The sequence below is a fragment of the Chanos chanos genome, chromosome 9 (assembly GCF_902362185.1).
Source record: "Chanos chanos chromosome 9, fChaCha1.1, whole genome shotgun sequence".
Classification (NCBI taxonomy): Eukaryota; Metazoa; Chordata; class Actinopteri; order Gonorynchiformes; family Chanidae; genus Chanos; species Chanos chanos.
In genome coordinates, this window is record NC_044503.1 from 14172392 (window position 1) to 14187759 (window position 15368).

At 42.3% G+C, this 15368-nt stretch overlaps 1 protein-coding gene across 1 annotated transcript in view; it reads right to left on the bottom strand.

Annotated features, from left to right (window-relative positions):
* The window catches only part of prex1 (phosphatidylinositol-3,4,5-trisphosphate-dependent Rac exchange factor 1), a 68748-nt gene that overhangs the window by 16252 nt on the left and 37128 nt on the right, over positions 1-15368 (bottom strand). The window contains exons 11-24 of the mRNA XM_030783860.1: positions 14832-14932; positions 14006-14109; positions 13749-13798; positions 12059-12134; positions 10855-10927; positions 9056-9198; positions 7414-7506; positions 5385-5533; positions 5062-5147; positions 3781-3947; positions 3610-3647; positions 2522-2792; positions 2271-2432; positions 1881-2091 (exon numbers count right to left, since the gene is read on the bottom strand). Of these exons, the coding sequence (XP_030639720.1) occupies positions 1881-2091; positions 2271-2432; positions 2522-2792; positions 3610-3647; positions 3781-3947; positions 5062-5147; positions 5385-5533; positions 7414-7506; positions 9056-9198; positions 10855-10927; positions 12059-12134; positions 13749-13798; positions 14006-14109; positions 14832-14932 (1724 nt within the window). The remainder of the gene's footprint in view (positions 1-1880; positions 2092-2270; positions 2433-2521; positions 2793-3609; positions 3648-3780; positions 3948-5061; positions 5148-5384; positions 5534-7413; positions 7507-9055; positions 9199-10854; positions 10928-12058; positions 12135-13748; positions 13799-14005; positions 14110-14831; positions 14933-15368) is intronic.

The window sequence follows — 15368 nt, forward strand, 5'->3', positions numbered from 1 at the left end:
TTAGTTTTGCCAAAGGCACTGAGATCGCCGTTCGGTCATGGCACAATTGAAATAGGAGAAACACGCTGTGTTTGAAACATGTCATTAAGGATAAAGACGGCTGACGTCGTTAAAGTCCTGTCCCAGACGCTAGCTTTTGTCTAACATGTGCCTGCGCTTTAGAAGGACCAGAGACTTCACGATCTGTACTTCGAGTGTTGGGAGCACTCCTGGTGCCGGAGGAGGGGTGGGCGTCGCGACTCGATGAAACGCACGAATTTAGCATCACATGCGTGGCGTCGGCATCTTTTGTTCAGTGAAGCGGTCGCTCGGTGGACATAAAGCCACGGGGCGTGTGGCTCAAAGCAGCTCTGGCTATGGAAAGCTTCAGCCTATGTTGCATAAGCGTTGAACTGGAGGAATTCTAAACATCTCTGAGCATGGCACAACTGGAGAGCAGATGTGAAGCACGACCAAACCGCTGGAACAATAGAGCGTGCGTTCTTCCAGCCAGACACCACGACCAGACGGCGTATCAGATGTCAGGCTTTCAGGGGGCAAGCGCGGTTTAAAATATCAGCCGAATGGACTGTGGACTCTACCTGCCCTCCCCAAAAATTACTCCATAACAATGACAGTTAGGCTCATTTAACTCCTTCCATATTAAGACTAACGTAACACCCTGACACCTTAAAAAAGTAAATCGGTTCTTTCAGACACAAAAATTAAATAGGAATTTTTTTTTTTAACCCTCAAAGCCGGAAGCTCTGTGACCGAAGCACGCGAATGTCCACCTTCCCATGTGCTTACTTTTCATCCGCATCTCTGTTTACTTCTGAACATGGACAATTGAGTCTGAAACAAAGCAAGTGTCTTCTGCAAGTAGAGCCAGATGACATCATTCAGGCTCTTATAGTCCCGTGTGGTCTGGTACTGCCTTAATGGAAATCTGATGGAGTTGATGTAGGAGAACGCTTAAAAAGGCACTCATTTGCTGTGGGAATCCTCATTACATTAGAGCACACAATTTATGAGGCTCAAATGGTTCTAAACAGTATGATTTGATTACTATTTTATTACTGCAATCAAAGATCTGAAAGGAGGTTTGTTTAATAAAATCCTTATGCTGAAAGCAAAGAGTAGTTCATTGCTACAACAATCATCAGGGAGTTCTCTGATGTCATAAGTGTTGACAAGGACAAACTACCAAATCATCAAAGTTCTATGTAATGTTTGGTGAAACCTTCTCTTCAAAAAGGATATGGGATAAAAGCTTAGAGGAAAAGTAAACAACTACAAAAACAACAAAAAAAAGTAATATACAAGTAATTATACCACTTTAAACAGACAAACAATAGCTATCTGCTGTGCAACCTTCTTTTGACCTACTACTTAATAACAATAACAATCAAAAAACTGAAGGTAAAAACCGACATGACCCATTTGTTTCATCCCTACAAGCAGTTTTCTTTTCTTTTCTTTTCTTTTCTTTTCTTTTTTTTTGCTAAAATCTGCGGTCCCGCTCACTGAGCAGATTTGAGACGAAGGGGCTCGACACATGTTTATATCATCTCAAAGCGGTCTTCATGTTCCCCCCCCTCTCCACTTCAAAAAACCAGACATTAGGTTCTACTCTCAGAATATACAACCATGTTTCTCTGACACGGTACGTGCGGTGTTGGTGTCAAATCTGCGAAACATTCGATAATCTCCGAGATTACTACGTAACGGCCGAAGCCATTCGAGAAGGCACCAATACGGCCCAGCTTCGTGTAGAAAACACAAGCAGGATATCCCTAAAAAAGCCATGAAAAATAACCAAAAGAGCCCATGGAAACAGACAGGCTGAGACTGCAGGCCCTGGTAGAACAATACAGTTGTACAGACTGAGGGAGGCCCACCTTGATCCGGGTCGAGGCCGAAGAAGGAGTTTTTGCGGCCGAAACGGATGCTGAAGGTACGGCCAGCAGACGTCGTGCTTTTGGGGCAGGACACCTGCATTAGGTTGAGGTGGCAGTTGGTGGGGACAAAATCCATACAGCTCAACACATGGGGTTTGTTGTTGGCCTGCTTAAAGGCGGGCCAGGCTTTGTTCTGCAGCTCTCTGGCAAACTGAGAAAGGGATGACACAAAAAAAAAAATTAAGAGAATGATGATAAATAACCTACGAAATTTCACGACTCAAAGACTTGTTTCTTTTCTCATTTGCTCTGCGGCCATTGCAGTTTATTGAAAAATACAGACAGAGGGAAAGAGAGAGAGAGTGAGAGAGAGAAAACAAAAATACTTACGTTTTGGTAGTTGCAGATGCGTTTGTGTATACTCTCCAGTTTGGTGTCGCAGATGTGTCTGAACTCATACTGCGGCATGGTCACCACTCGTTCACTCTGAGAGATCAGGTGCCGACAGTTCTTCACAAAATGGTTGTCATCTTTTGCAAACGCTTCCAGAATCTGACAGGGAAATCCCACAATAATAAGTAAAAGTGTAAAAACAACCTCTAGGAAACCTGAAGTCTTTCCTAGACTAAAATGAAAACTACCTTTGCAGCCAAACTGAAGCAACCCTTTGGCTCAACCATCTTCTCCAACACGTGGTTCTTGATACCGGCCATGCTGACGTATTCATACACCACACCGTGCTCCAGGTGAACGTTATCCACAGTCAGACTGACCAACGGCACGTTATCGTTGAGGGACAGGCGTCTGACACTTCTCACAGAGTCTGTGGAACAAGGGAACCAAGAAACAACATCTGTAGAAAACTCAAAGTTAGCTGAACATCTCATTTCATTACACACGTTCTGCTTTGAGCTGGAGGGATCGCAAAAAATAGGGTGGCAAAAAGAGATTGTCCCCAAGAGCCCACAGACGGTATGCTGTCATTTATTGCTCTCTGTGTGTGAATTTTAACCACCAGCCTTAGCAGTCTTGTTTTTTCGTCCCCCATTTCCTTTGTCTGCACACCTGATTACCGACTTTTGTCAGACGACATCGTCTGGTATGTCAGCCTCAATTTTTATGATGTCTGTTAACGCCAGACAGGTGTGCAACTTACGTAATGCCGTGCAAGTTGATTTGTCACCGCAGTCAGGCAAATTTATGTGAGCTATTCAGCAACAAAGTATTTTATAAGGGTCTTGGAATATGACTTTTTTCCGCAGCTGGATGATGCTTCGCTCAGAAACAAAATATTTACATTCCGATGTCACAGAGCCCACACACGGATAACACAGCAGAGCTGTAACCGCCAGAAATTAACTAACGTGTCAATTATCAGACACATAAATAACAGAGGTTTTTTTTATGGCATTCTGTCAAGTGTTTTTATTATTAATATCTGGGACGTGCTGCCTAGAAGGTAGAGTGCAGTACCAAGTCTAGTCAGTACGGGACTAAGACCTCCGTCAAAGCATAATCCTGACTTTAACGATTCCTTTCACTGCGATGCAATGTCATTACTATTAAAAGGTATTTCGGCTAATACGGCCATCTGTAGAACACGAGCTGCACGAAAAAGGTGATGGACAAGCAGACAGGTAAACACACACAGAAACAGAAAGTACCTGTTCCGTTAGTGGTGCTATCCTCCTCCGTGTCCGAGCCGTTCTGTGACAGGCAGGCCCCAAACGACTGCTCCTCCACATCATCAAATACTCTGTACACCCACTGACTGGAGCCCTGGTTCAACACACAGCGTTTAAATTTTTGTCACCGCAAAGAACAACACAGACTGTGTGTGTGTGCCTCTCAAGTGACACTAGGAGATGGAAGATTCTTCAGGTAATTCTGATCACAGAACAGAGAAAAAAAAAATCCCTAAACCAACCGGTTCTTGTTGCTCCAGGTCGGGTCGATGGCTGCTAAAATGGTCCAGGACTTCCAGGTAGTTGCTATGACTGACGTTGTTGCCATTGACTTTGAGGATACACTGGCCGGGTTGGAGACCTGCTGATGCTGCTTCAGATCCTACCGAACAAACAGAACCTGATTTTATCTCTCTGACAAGAACCTTCTAATTCAGTTACAAATGCTATGGTATTAAAAATGTTCAAAATGACAGAACACCATGGCTACATAATGACATGAGAACCCCCAACTGAGGACTGTCTGAATGTAGCCCACAGAATAGGGATAGATGTATACACTGATGGTCATGCTGATATTATCGGATACCAGGAAACATGAATCATCTGAAGGATAAATATTAGCAAAGTCTCAAATTTAAAGTTTCTTTGGATGCTTCAGATACTTAATGTTTAAAAAACTAAATTTTAAGCTTCATCTGATAACAAAATAAATTTCCAGTATTTTCCAGTGTTTATAATTCCAATAATTCCACTGTTTGAGGCACTTAACAACTTGCAATATTAGCAGATGATATAAGTCAGTTGACACTATTTGTGAGAGACAAAACAGAGACCTAGGACGACAGATGTTACAAGTTATCGAAAAGCTATCGCACATTTCGACTGCATCTACGAACAGGCATCTTATCTGAAAAAAGAAGCTGAGCAGTTTAGGTTTCAGAGACCTTTAAAAACACTGGATTACACGCTTTGAAGGTTCCTGGAGACTCCCTTAGAAAATAAGCACCTATTCCTAAGTAACTATTACTGCAACCACATCGAACGCTCAGGTTTTTTCGGCTCGTCATGTGCTAATGCAAGCCATTTTTTACCAGCGGCTGTTTATCACATGAGAGCACCGTTTCAGTATGGAGCCATAAATCTTTTTTTATTTTTAACCTTTTTATAGACAACGAACATCTGCCTGGCAGGTTAGAAAGCTAGTAATAAAACATGAGGGAATTTGATGGTGGATGGATTTGATGTCAGCTGAAAAGCATGACATTATATGAAAGCATAGCGCTAAGAAGCAAAAATCTTTTTCCCTGCTGATGTGTCGAGGAGATCCTTTTCTGGCAAACTACGTTTTAGAGATATTTCACTGACTGAGGAGTTAACCAGCTAAGAGTGAAGTTCATTTGAGACTGGGGTCTGAGTGACCACACCATCTGACTGACCTGACCCATCTGGGAAAAAAAAAAAAAAAAACCCACGAAGAACGTCGAGCAGCTCACCTTTCCTTACAGCATGCACATATGGAGGGGAGTCACCACAGAGTTTGAAGGATAGGGCGTCTGGACAGTCTGGAATTTTCACAATCCTTGGGGGAAAAAAGGTGGAATTATATATAAAAAAAAATCAAAAACACATCATTATTTTTTGCAATAAAATTACGCAACATTCATAAATGTGCACTAAGGCACAAACAGTATTTGGATTGCGACACCTACTTGTAATCACAGTACCTCTGGAGTCATGTTACACCTTCCCTATATACATAGACCTGATACGTGTGTCTAAGTGCGTGTGTCTGTCAGGTTAAAGGTCACCGACTCACTCCTTGTTCTTGGTGGCCACCAGTAGACGCAGGGAACGACGTATGCAGAAGGACTGGTTGATCATGGTCTCTACCTCGGAGAAAGGCCGCAGAAACACCAGGTCTTCATTGATGGAGTAGATTTTCCTGCCTGCCTGTAGACCGGCCATCTAACAAAACCAAAAGCATCGACAGAGACAACTGACTCCTCTCCATAAACTGGATAAAATTTGCCCGATTCAGTATAGGGCCTACGTTTCTTTTCGAGGGGGAAAAAACCCTGCACAAAAACACATGGAGTGATTTGTCAAAGTATCTGTATTACGGTAATTAAGGTGTATGTTCCTAGTTTTTTATGCAACAAAATATTATTGTATAGATAGACTCATTTATGTCTTGAATAAACTGTTACACATCATACATTGCAGGGAAGGTCTGTTAGAGCCAGCTACTGACAGGATTCAAGTCAGTTTCTAATTGATAAAATTACACAAATGATTTTTATCTCCACATTTCATGCAGGAAGCACATTAATCTCATAACTGTTTACAGTTCACTGCTGATATACAACACACGTGCTGACAGATCCAAATCTTGAGAGGCTAAAACCATTAGCTCATTTTGGGTCAGCTTTCACTGGAAATATTAAAACATTATTCAGTCAAATAAACACAAATGTTCACTGACTCGACGAATGCTAATACAAATCAGTAGGTTTACTAACGCACTTTACACAGTAAATTGTTCCTGACACGTTGTGTCCGAATCTAGAGTAAATGATTTCTAGCAATACCACTGAAAAACGAGCCAGTGTTTTGAGACGCGTGAAAGTCTAAGGAAGGGACTTCTATAAATACACTTTGCATGGCCCGTATGGGCGAATAATGCCGTCTCTATCCCACTGGCGAAGCCTTCTTTTCACTCCGAGCTGTAGCGACTGTGGCACGTTGCTTGGGGAAACAAGCCCCTTCCTTCTGCAGAGGCAGTGTGTTTAGTATTCCTGACCCTGGCTTCTCACTTATTCCAGTGTCTTTTGACCAATGTCTATTTTGCCCTTGGAATCGTCTGGCCCCCCCACCCCCATCCCCACCCCCCTCCCCTTTAAAGGCCATATTCAGCCTTCAACAGACAGGGCTCTTGTTGTCCTCTAAGATGGAGGGGACGACAGTAAAGAGAGAGAGAGAGAGAGAAGAGAGAGGATTTGAAGAGGTGTACGGGCAGGTGGGGTGTTGAGTTCAGTTAAACAAGGTAAGAGCATGGAGCACAGGAAGAAGGACAGAGAAAACGCAGCACTTCAGTTAAAGAGGCTGAGAGCAGGGGCTGAATCAGGAGTTACTTAATACTTCATGTGACATCTTATTTTCTTTCAACAGCCACTCTGGGTTTTTTTTTTTCATGAACCCTTGTGTAGAGCTGATGTGTGGTGTTATGTGTGGCTTATGAAAGTGTCATTAAGATCTAATTAACACTGAGAGTCTTGTTCTTCTACACAGACTGCTCAGCCCCAATAGTCTTTGCTAGGGAAGCAATAGTGTATATAAAGCATTCAGACAGAAAGAGAGAGGGAGGGGGGAGAGAGAGAAAGAGAGAGAGACAGAGGGAGAGGGAGAGAGAGAGAGACAGAGAGAGAGAGAGAGAGAGAGGACTCACGACGCAGAGGAGAATGAGATGAGGCATGCCTAATTGCCTCTGAAGATCTCCACTGAGGAAAAGGCTTCGCACAACTGACTGGAATGAATTAACAAAGCACAACCTGACTGTGAATGAATGGTCGCAGCACAGAGCGGACATGACGCAGGTGTGGGAACAATTCCTGCTAATCTCACTTTCCAAAAATAATTTTACCCGAATTATTTTTAGCACCATTTTTTTTTTTCTGCAATTAGTGTTTTTTTCTGTATTAGCGGCTCAGGCGGACAGACAAGAAAAGGCAGCTGTCATGCTTATAATGACAGCCACAGCAAAAGGTTAAATCCATGTATCAGGGATGGTGGGTTGACGGAGGAAGAAACAAACAAAACAAAACAAAAAAAGCAGTATTAGTCCTTACCTCTGCGTATGATCCCTTGGCCACACTCTTCACCACAATGGCTTTATTCTTCTCTTCAATCTCAAAGCCATAGTCCTCTTCATCTGGATGGATCTGTGTAAAAGTCACAATTAAACTTAATGAAGCTGTCACTTTTTCTTTCATCTGCAGCCATACTCAAAACAAACAGCACCAGTCACTCCAAGTCAGTCTTGTCCAATCAGTGTGCAGTTCGCCAGAATTACCCTGTGATAGAAGACTAGCCTCTTTTTTTTTTTTTTGACCAAATGCCCTCTGGACCTAGAGTGTTAAAGGAGAGCCATTGCATTTATAAGAAGTAATGAGATAAATTACTTCCCCTTTCCAGAGACTTCCCCTCTCGTCTAATAAGATGGTTACCTCATACTTTAGTTAGCTATACAAAGGCTCTTTCCTCTTGCTTGCTTTATGAATATGAAAGATCGTTTCCAGTGGGCAAGGAGACATGACAAAGGGGAATCGATTATGATCCTGAATGGACGTTCTTTTTCTCGTGATGTGGCACAATGTCAATTTCCCCCGCTTCTCCTGAGAAAAGGCCCTTTTAAAAAGCCCTCGCAAACACGGACATGCCTGTTCACCATCTACACTGTTCATCCTTTCTATCATTCAACCTTTCCCTCCATTCTTCAAGCACCTGCTGCAAAATGTCAGCCACGGAACAGGGTACACAGCTGATGTGATGATAAAATCAGGGTGGGGTGGGGGAGTTCTAGGGGGCTGTGCCCCCCCCCCCCCCCCCGCATGCCCATTCCTCAAATCTCTGAAAGGCTGCAAAAAAATGAAGGATCTTAAGCTTGATTCGGATCAGCGAAAGCGTTAAGGTTTTAACAAATTACAAACTCTCGTAAAAACTCTGCTCAGAAGGATGAAAGAGACGTTTGAAAGGTCAGGCTAATTACTGATGGATTGGATGGGATCTTAATTGGCTCCCGCACCAACAAGTGGGGACAAAAATCAAAGTGTCATCGATTCAAGAGGGGACTGGGTGATGGCCGAGCAGTCTGAACATCATATTCATATGGTAAGCGTACCCACAGCTGAAGGACAGGCTGTCTCAGCATTAGTAATTTCTATTGTCTTTGTCGAAATTCACGTTAATGGCTACTTCCTGACATGATCCATACAAGCATTAGCCTGGTTAGTTCTTTTTGGAAGGACCATTATGCTTCCTGAATTTGGGGTGAGCTCAGTTCCTTTCTGAAATGGTGTCTGGCAAGGTGCAATCTTTCCAGATCTGAAGAATGGCTCTCTTAACTGGACATGCTGTTGAGAACACTGTGAGGAGGTTATGTATTTGTTTTTACCTCAGAGCAGACACGAAGAAAAAAGACCTTAAATTTCTGGTGTGTCTGTAAACCAAGATTCATTGTTTGCATGTGTATGTGTGTGAGTATATTGTCAGCTGAAGAGTCATAGTGTTGGTGAGTGTGTGTGTGAGTGTGTGTGTGTGTGTTATCAGTGGAAGATTCATTGTCTGCATGTGTATGTGTGTGAGTATACTGTCAGCTGAGGAGTCATGGTGGGTATGTCCGTGTATTATCAAGTTGAAGATTCATCGTACGGTGTGTGTGTCCGGGAGTGCGTGTGTGTGTGTTGTCTGTTAAACAGCTGACACACTCACCACTAAAGACTTGGCCAAGATGTTCTCTATGAGTTTGAAGTCATTACGTAGCTGCTTGTTTTTGGAGCTGGTTCCTTCTGTCTCTTCATCGGCATAAAAGCGGAAGAACTGGGACTCATCTTTGAACTCACTTTTCTCCAGAACTGCCATGGAGGAAATAAACAGACGTCAGACACCACAAGCTGAGAGAATATTCCACCCTTGACCCAGTTACCTTAAAAATATCAAATTTATATTGCAAAATGGAAATCTTGCATCAGTCCAAAACATGTTCCTATTTAAACAACTGGCACTTTAGAAATGGGCTAATCGATGACTGATGTGGTATATGGTAAGCCGGTCAACAGTCAGTGTAACATACAAAAGGACAAAATGTTTTCCCACCCCCGAAGACAAAAAGTGACAATGTGCTGCTGTCTGTGAGATTTTTTTTTCCGAGGCCTTGGAAGGACAGACTGTTCTATCCAGTGGAAAATTCCAAGCAAAACATCTTTTGAGATTGTTCTGGGAATCCAGAAGTGTAGTAGGACCAGCAGTAAAGTACAATGTTACCACTTTAGCAGCCCCCCTGTGTGTGTGTGTGGGTGTGTGTGTATGTCTTTGAAATAAGTAGCAGAAAAACCCAACTGTCTGAAGGGCATCTGATTGCTGGGCTAGAAGCTAAGCTGAGGTTCTGCCATGGGAGTCCCAACCAAACCACACACACACACACACACACACACACACACACACACACACACACACACTTGACTTTACTTAGCAGATAAAGCCTTGTTGAGGATTACTGATCACACTATGATTATATATTACATATTACATACACAACATCCTACTTGCAGCTCCGTACACATGAGAGTTGAAGAGGTCACTATGTACTCTAACTCAGTGTGGAAATGTCCAGCTCACTTAAACAGCATTATGATACCACATAAATGCCATACAAATGATAAAACCTGTTTGATCATCTGTAACTTGCTTTATGAATTACAACTGTAATCAAGAGTATGAATGTAATATTACTAGAATAAAGTCGTTTCATTGACTTCAGTGAACATTGTAATTATTCCTACTGAATGAGAGAGTCACAGAGGCAGAGCACATCATTTATCAGGATTGTCCCATATGATTACCTTTGAGGATATGAAAGCTCACATAACAGCTTCCAAAAAAAAAAAGATCACGGCACCAGCATGTTAGCGTCGGCATTCTGACAAGACCTATTGCACGGTAGTTCATTTAACCACAAACATAAGCATGCATCCGAGCCCAGACTCTTACGGCGTCCACGGTTCACAAACTCGCCCCAGACGCCAGCGTGTTGAAAAAGCAAACAGCCAGGCCCGAAGGAACTCTGCAAAGTCTGTTTGTATTCAAATCAGTGGAACTGCCTCACACTGTCTGAATGGAAGGAGAGTCCTTCAGCCACCGAGTGCTTTTCCTTTTTCTTTTCTTTCTTTCTTTCTTTCTTTTTTTTGTTTTCTTAAGTGTTTTACTCAATGACGTGAGATGCATAGCTGGGTTTTTGAGGTTTGGGTCTTTCAGAGGTGACCTCATAAATTTTGTGTGATGCTGATTTAACACGCACGCTGACTGAACTCCAGTCCAGAACGCCTCGACTGGGTCACACCATTTGACAAATAAAATCACATGACGACGATGAGATGCGACACCATGGACATCGACGAAGGCAGCAGAGGAAAGGGAATCGGACCGTGTGCTTTTAATGTGCCTTAATATTTTAGTTGTAAGAAATAAAAAATACCGTAAAAAAAAAACACAGTTTGACAGAGGCGACCCACCGTGGTGCATAAAACCGTTGTTGCAGAGGCCGACCCCGAGCGTGACCGCGTCCTCTCGTGTAGAAGAGTCTCCCTGTTAGGACCAAGATGCAAAGTCAACACTCACAAATACAGGACCGTTAGACAAAGAAAAAAGACAATCTGTATGATAATCATGCAAGTGCCGGAAAAAGCACGTGACAGTACGAAATGTTTGTGAACTTTCTCAAAGCGCTTTCAGCACATCATACAAAGTCCTCTGGACCGATTACTATTCATGACGGTGAAATGAAAGCAGAGAACCAGACTAAATTTGTTAATGAGCGTGTCTATGATATTTTTGACGTCAGGAAAAAAAGGAAAACCGAGATGTTTGCTGGAGCAGATGTATTTAATCTGAGAATGTTTACAAAATTGCATTTGTGTAAATGGGTGAGAAAGTCTTCTTTTGTTGACTAACGCACACACATACATACACACGCACACACAAAAACAAACACATACCAGTGTAAGCTTTAAGTAAATTAGAAAATATTTAACAGTGACAGAGTGTGAAAACTGATGCACAAAATGACCACTGTGTGTTTCATGAGAAACCTTTGTGTGTGTGTGTGTGTGTGTGTGTGTGTGTGTGTGTGTGTGTGTGTTGACATGTGTGATGGCGTTAGACATGAAGGGTGATTATATACAAATTAAAACCTTAATGAGTTGGCTGAGAGATCAGGGGGTATTTCTGTATGTGTGTGCATGCGTGAGATTGACAGAGGGGAGCAGTATATGCATTGGACAGGGGAGGGGTGCATGTATGTGCGCACATGTGTGAATATGTTTGTGTGTGAGTCAGTGACAGAAAGACACAGAAGGGAGGGGTGTGTGTGTAGGGGTATGAGTGTGTGTCTGTCTGCGTATGATGGGGGTAGGGGTGTGTGTGTGTGTTCCTGAGACACAAGGAGGAGGGGCAGAAACGGGTCTTATCAAGAATGATGTAACCGCTTCCTGCTTCCCTTGCCTTCAAAAATGTGATCATGATTTATGGTCCACACATGCGCACACACACACACACACACACCCACACACACACACACACCCACACACACACACACACATACACATACATATTCAGAGAAAGGAGTAGGTGGGGTTGGGGGGTCAAAAATAGCCGAGGAAGGGTATGTATCTGCCCGTTCTCTCTGTACTTTGGCTGTGTGTGACAGAAACCTCTTACCTGAGACAGAAGCCAGTCCACCAGTTTGCTGGCAGGGACGACCGACTTGAAGGTTTTCAGATGGTGATCTCGATCTCTGCATTAAAAGAAATCAGCCATATGACAATCTTCAGACAACCTGCTGACTGGAATCTTAGCGCAAAATTGAAAAATACACAGCTCCTTTCGTTCTACATAGAATACAGTACAGTCAGATTTCTGCCAGAGACCACATTGAAATGCTGTGTGTAAGGAGACTCAGCTCTGGTTCTCTGTGAAACAACTTGTCGTTTTTTTTCTTCCTTTTTTATCTACAAAATTTGAGATGGAGGGAGAAACTGTGACAGCTGAACAACTCTGCCTCTTCCTTGTCTCTTTTGCACATTTTCCTTTTTTCTCTCTCCCTTTCTCTCTCTCTCTCTCTCTCTCTCTCCTTATGTGGTCTTTTACCCTAGTTATCCACAGAAAGAACTGCTTGTTTTTTCTCTTAATTTCTAAAAAAAACACACCCAGATGCCATGTGCTCAAAAAGTACTTTCACAAATTTCAAAGCTGTCTTTGAGAGGTGTAAATTAACAGACATTCAATTACCAGATACTCACATTTGTGTGATTTAAAAAAAAAATGAATTTGAAAAGGACCAAACAAATGAAAGCCTGTTCTTAGTATATCTTAAAGAGACACCAGGGAAGTACCATTTCAAAATTGTACATTTACGGAGTAAGTTTTCAACTACACAGACAAGACGACTATGAAGATGTCATCCAAACTATTTGTACTACAGATAATATATGAAAGGAGCAATGAAGGCAGGGGCTCTGACAGGTTGAGAGAGAGAGAGAGAGAGTATGTGCGCAGATGCATCAAAGCAAGCCATGCTTGTCAAAGAGCTACAGGAAACAGCCTGCGCGGTTGACATGTGACAAACGGAACGCGTTCAAAAACATTTATGCAACTTTGTGCCAAATCTAGGCAACTGTATCTGCAGTGACAGAAAACAGGGTGTCGACCTCGAACGCGGTTCCACTTTTTAAAACGACAAAAATCTGACCGGGGGTGGGTGGAGGGGCAGAGACAGGAGAATCGGCTTAATGAAGACTGAAGGAGTACTTTCTAAGAATTTGGTTTGACACGAGGGTGTCATATTGTCACTATGAGCTCTGCAAAAACCTTCATAATCAAGACGTGGGTACTCAAGTGTGACTGACATAGAGCACATAAACACAGAAATACTAAACCTTCTCTAAGTACAATATGTACAAGGAGCGAGGAAAGGCTTTATACTGCATGTAAAGTATACTTTTTCACTGAGACCACAACACACAATGCAGTTTTCTTGTGATACCTCTTCAAAACTAATTCTATCTTCTGAACTACCTACATGCATTATAATGCCGTTAGCTTGTCTGAGAGCTGCCTGAAAAAATGTTTATGAAGAAATAGCTGACACTGTCCACTGAAAATGGAAGGGAAAAGGATTCGTGTCTTTTGGTGATAACACTATTCTTCATTTGCACAGTGGATTGGTCTGTAGCCTATAGCAAGCCAAGGTGTCTTAAGGCAGGAGAGCTGAATGAAGATTGACATAGGGCAATTACTCGGTCTGGTGCCTCCAGCGTAGAAACAAACTATGCTAAAAATCACTGTTATCAGGGAAGGCTAGCGTGGTTTTATGTATGTAGGTGTATTTTATTGACAGTGAAATACTTACTTAATTACAGGCGTGAACAAGCAGTGGAGACGACAATAGAGCCTCACTCCCTGTGAAGAAGAACACTTGTGTTAATTCTCACAAAGCGTTGTGACAATTTCACAAGCTTTCAGCCAGCCAGTCCTTAGGACTCGATGCATGATTTCACCCATTCCCTTACCCTAGCTTCACATTCAGTCACTTCTCGCCTCTAAACTGATGTATAAAATTAGTTTGTCACTAATACAGGTGTGTTGGTACAAAGAGTGCGTAAATACCTTTGATACGATGTCCTCCATCTCACTCCTAGCTTTGTAAGTACCGTCATCATAGCGGAATCGATATAGCACTTGTTCGTTCTTGAACTGATGCTTGTCCGACACTGAAACATTAGACGATACAGAACAAAAACAGCATTTATCACGGTTTCAACAGCACAAATGTGGACCAATACAGCTACCCAAGTGTAATAAGATGAATACCAATTACTCGCTATTACGAAGCGAGCGAACATTAGCCAGATCATTTTCAGCAAGTTCAAGAATTTTTTTCTCACTCCCTAACGGTAACACGGTGGGTTTTCAGGGGATTGAGGATGTCAAATTTGGGGACTTGTAGAATCCAGCACTTACTATCTATGCGGCGTTGCATTATTACCTCTGGCTGTAACCTGGAATAAAGTACACTTGCAAGTTCATACATTATTCATATAAATTGTCTTCCTGGTGCCAGAAATCCAGAAAGGAAAACAATAAGAGCTCTCAAAATGAGATCAGCTACTGGTCACAATCCAGCACAGGATGCATTCCAGAACTGGACTGCATTCATCCATCAAATGACTTTTTACTTTTTTGTCGGTTAACTTTAGAGATGGCAGATTTCATGGAGGGGAGAGTAAAGAGAATAAAGAGTATGACGAGAGTGATTTCATTTAGGAGAGAAAAACAAGAAATACCACGAGACAGAGACAGGAAAGGGCTGAAGAGCCAAGAGCAAGACTGAATACAAAAACAAGTTTGGGGAAAGAAGGAGGGGGAGAGAGAGAAAGTGAGAGAGATAAAGAAAGAGTGAGAAAGAGAGCTTTTTTTCTTTTTTTTTTTTTACCGTGGTGTATGATGCCATTTTCGAGTAAAGCTTGGCCCAAATTGATGCCCTCCTCTGCTTTACTGATTTCTCCACTCTCCAACAGCCACGAAACAAATTCACTGTGAACGCAGAGAACAGAAACACATTCACCCTACATACCACACATTTTCTATCACATATAACACACTGCGCTTTATACATAGCACATTCTGACTTACATGTAACCCACACAGATCCAAAGGTATGTGTTGTGGTAATATAATGATGTTATCATCTGAACCTGTGATATGAAGCGGTGTGTGTGTGTGTGTGTGTGTGAATAAATGAACGCAAATGCTGTGCAGTGTAGGGTGCCGTTTATAGAACCTAAAGTGCAATTTCTGTCATAATGAAGTGACAAACTGCAATAACGTCAAAACTGATTTGTGTGTGGTTTGTGTGTGGGTGTCTGTGTGTGTGTTCATGTGTGTGTCAGCATGTGTGATAGGACAGTGTGATTTTTTGGCCAAAAATAAGAAATGTGCAAATTAATATTTCGACAAAAAAGTTTATGTG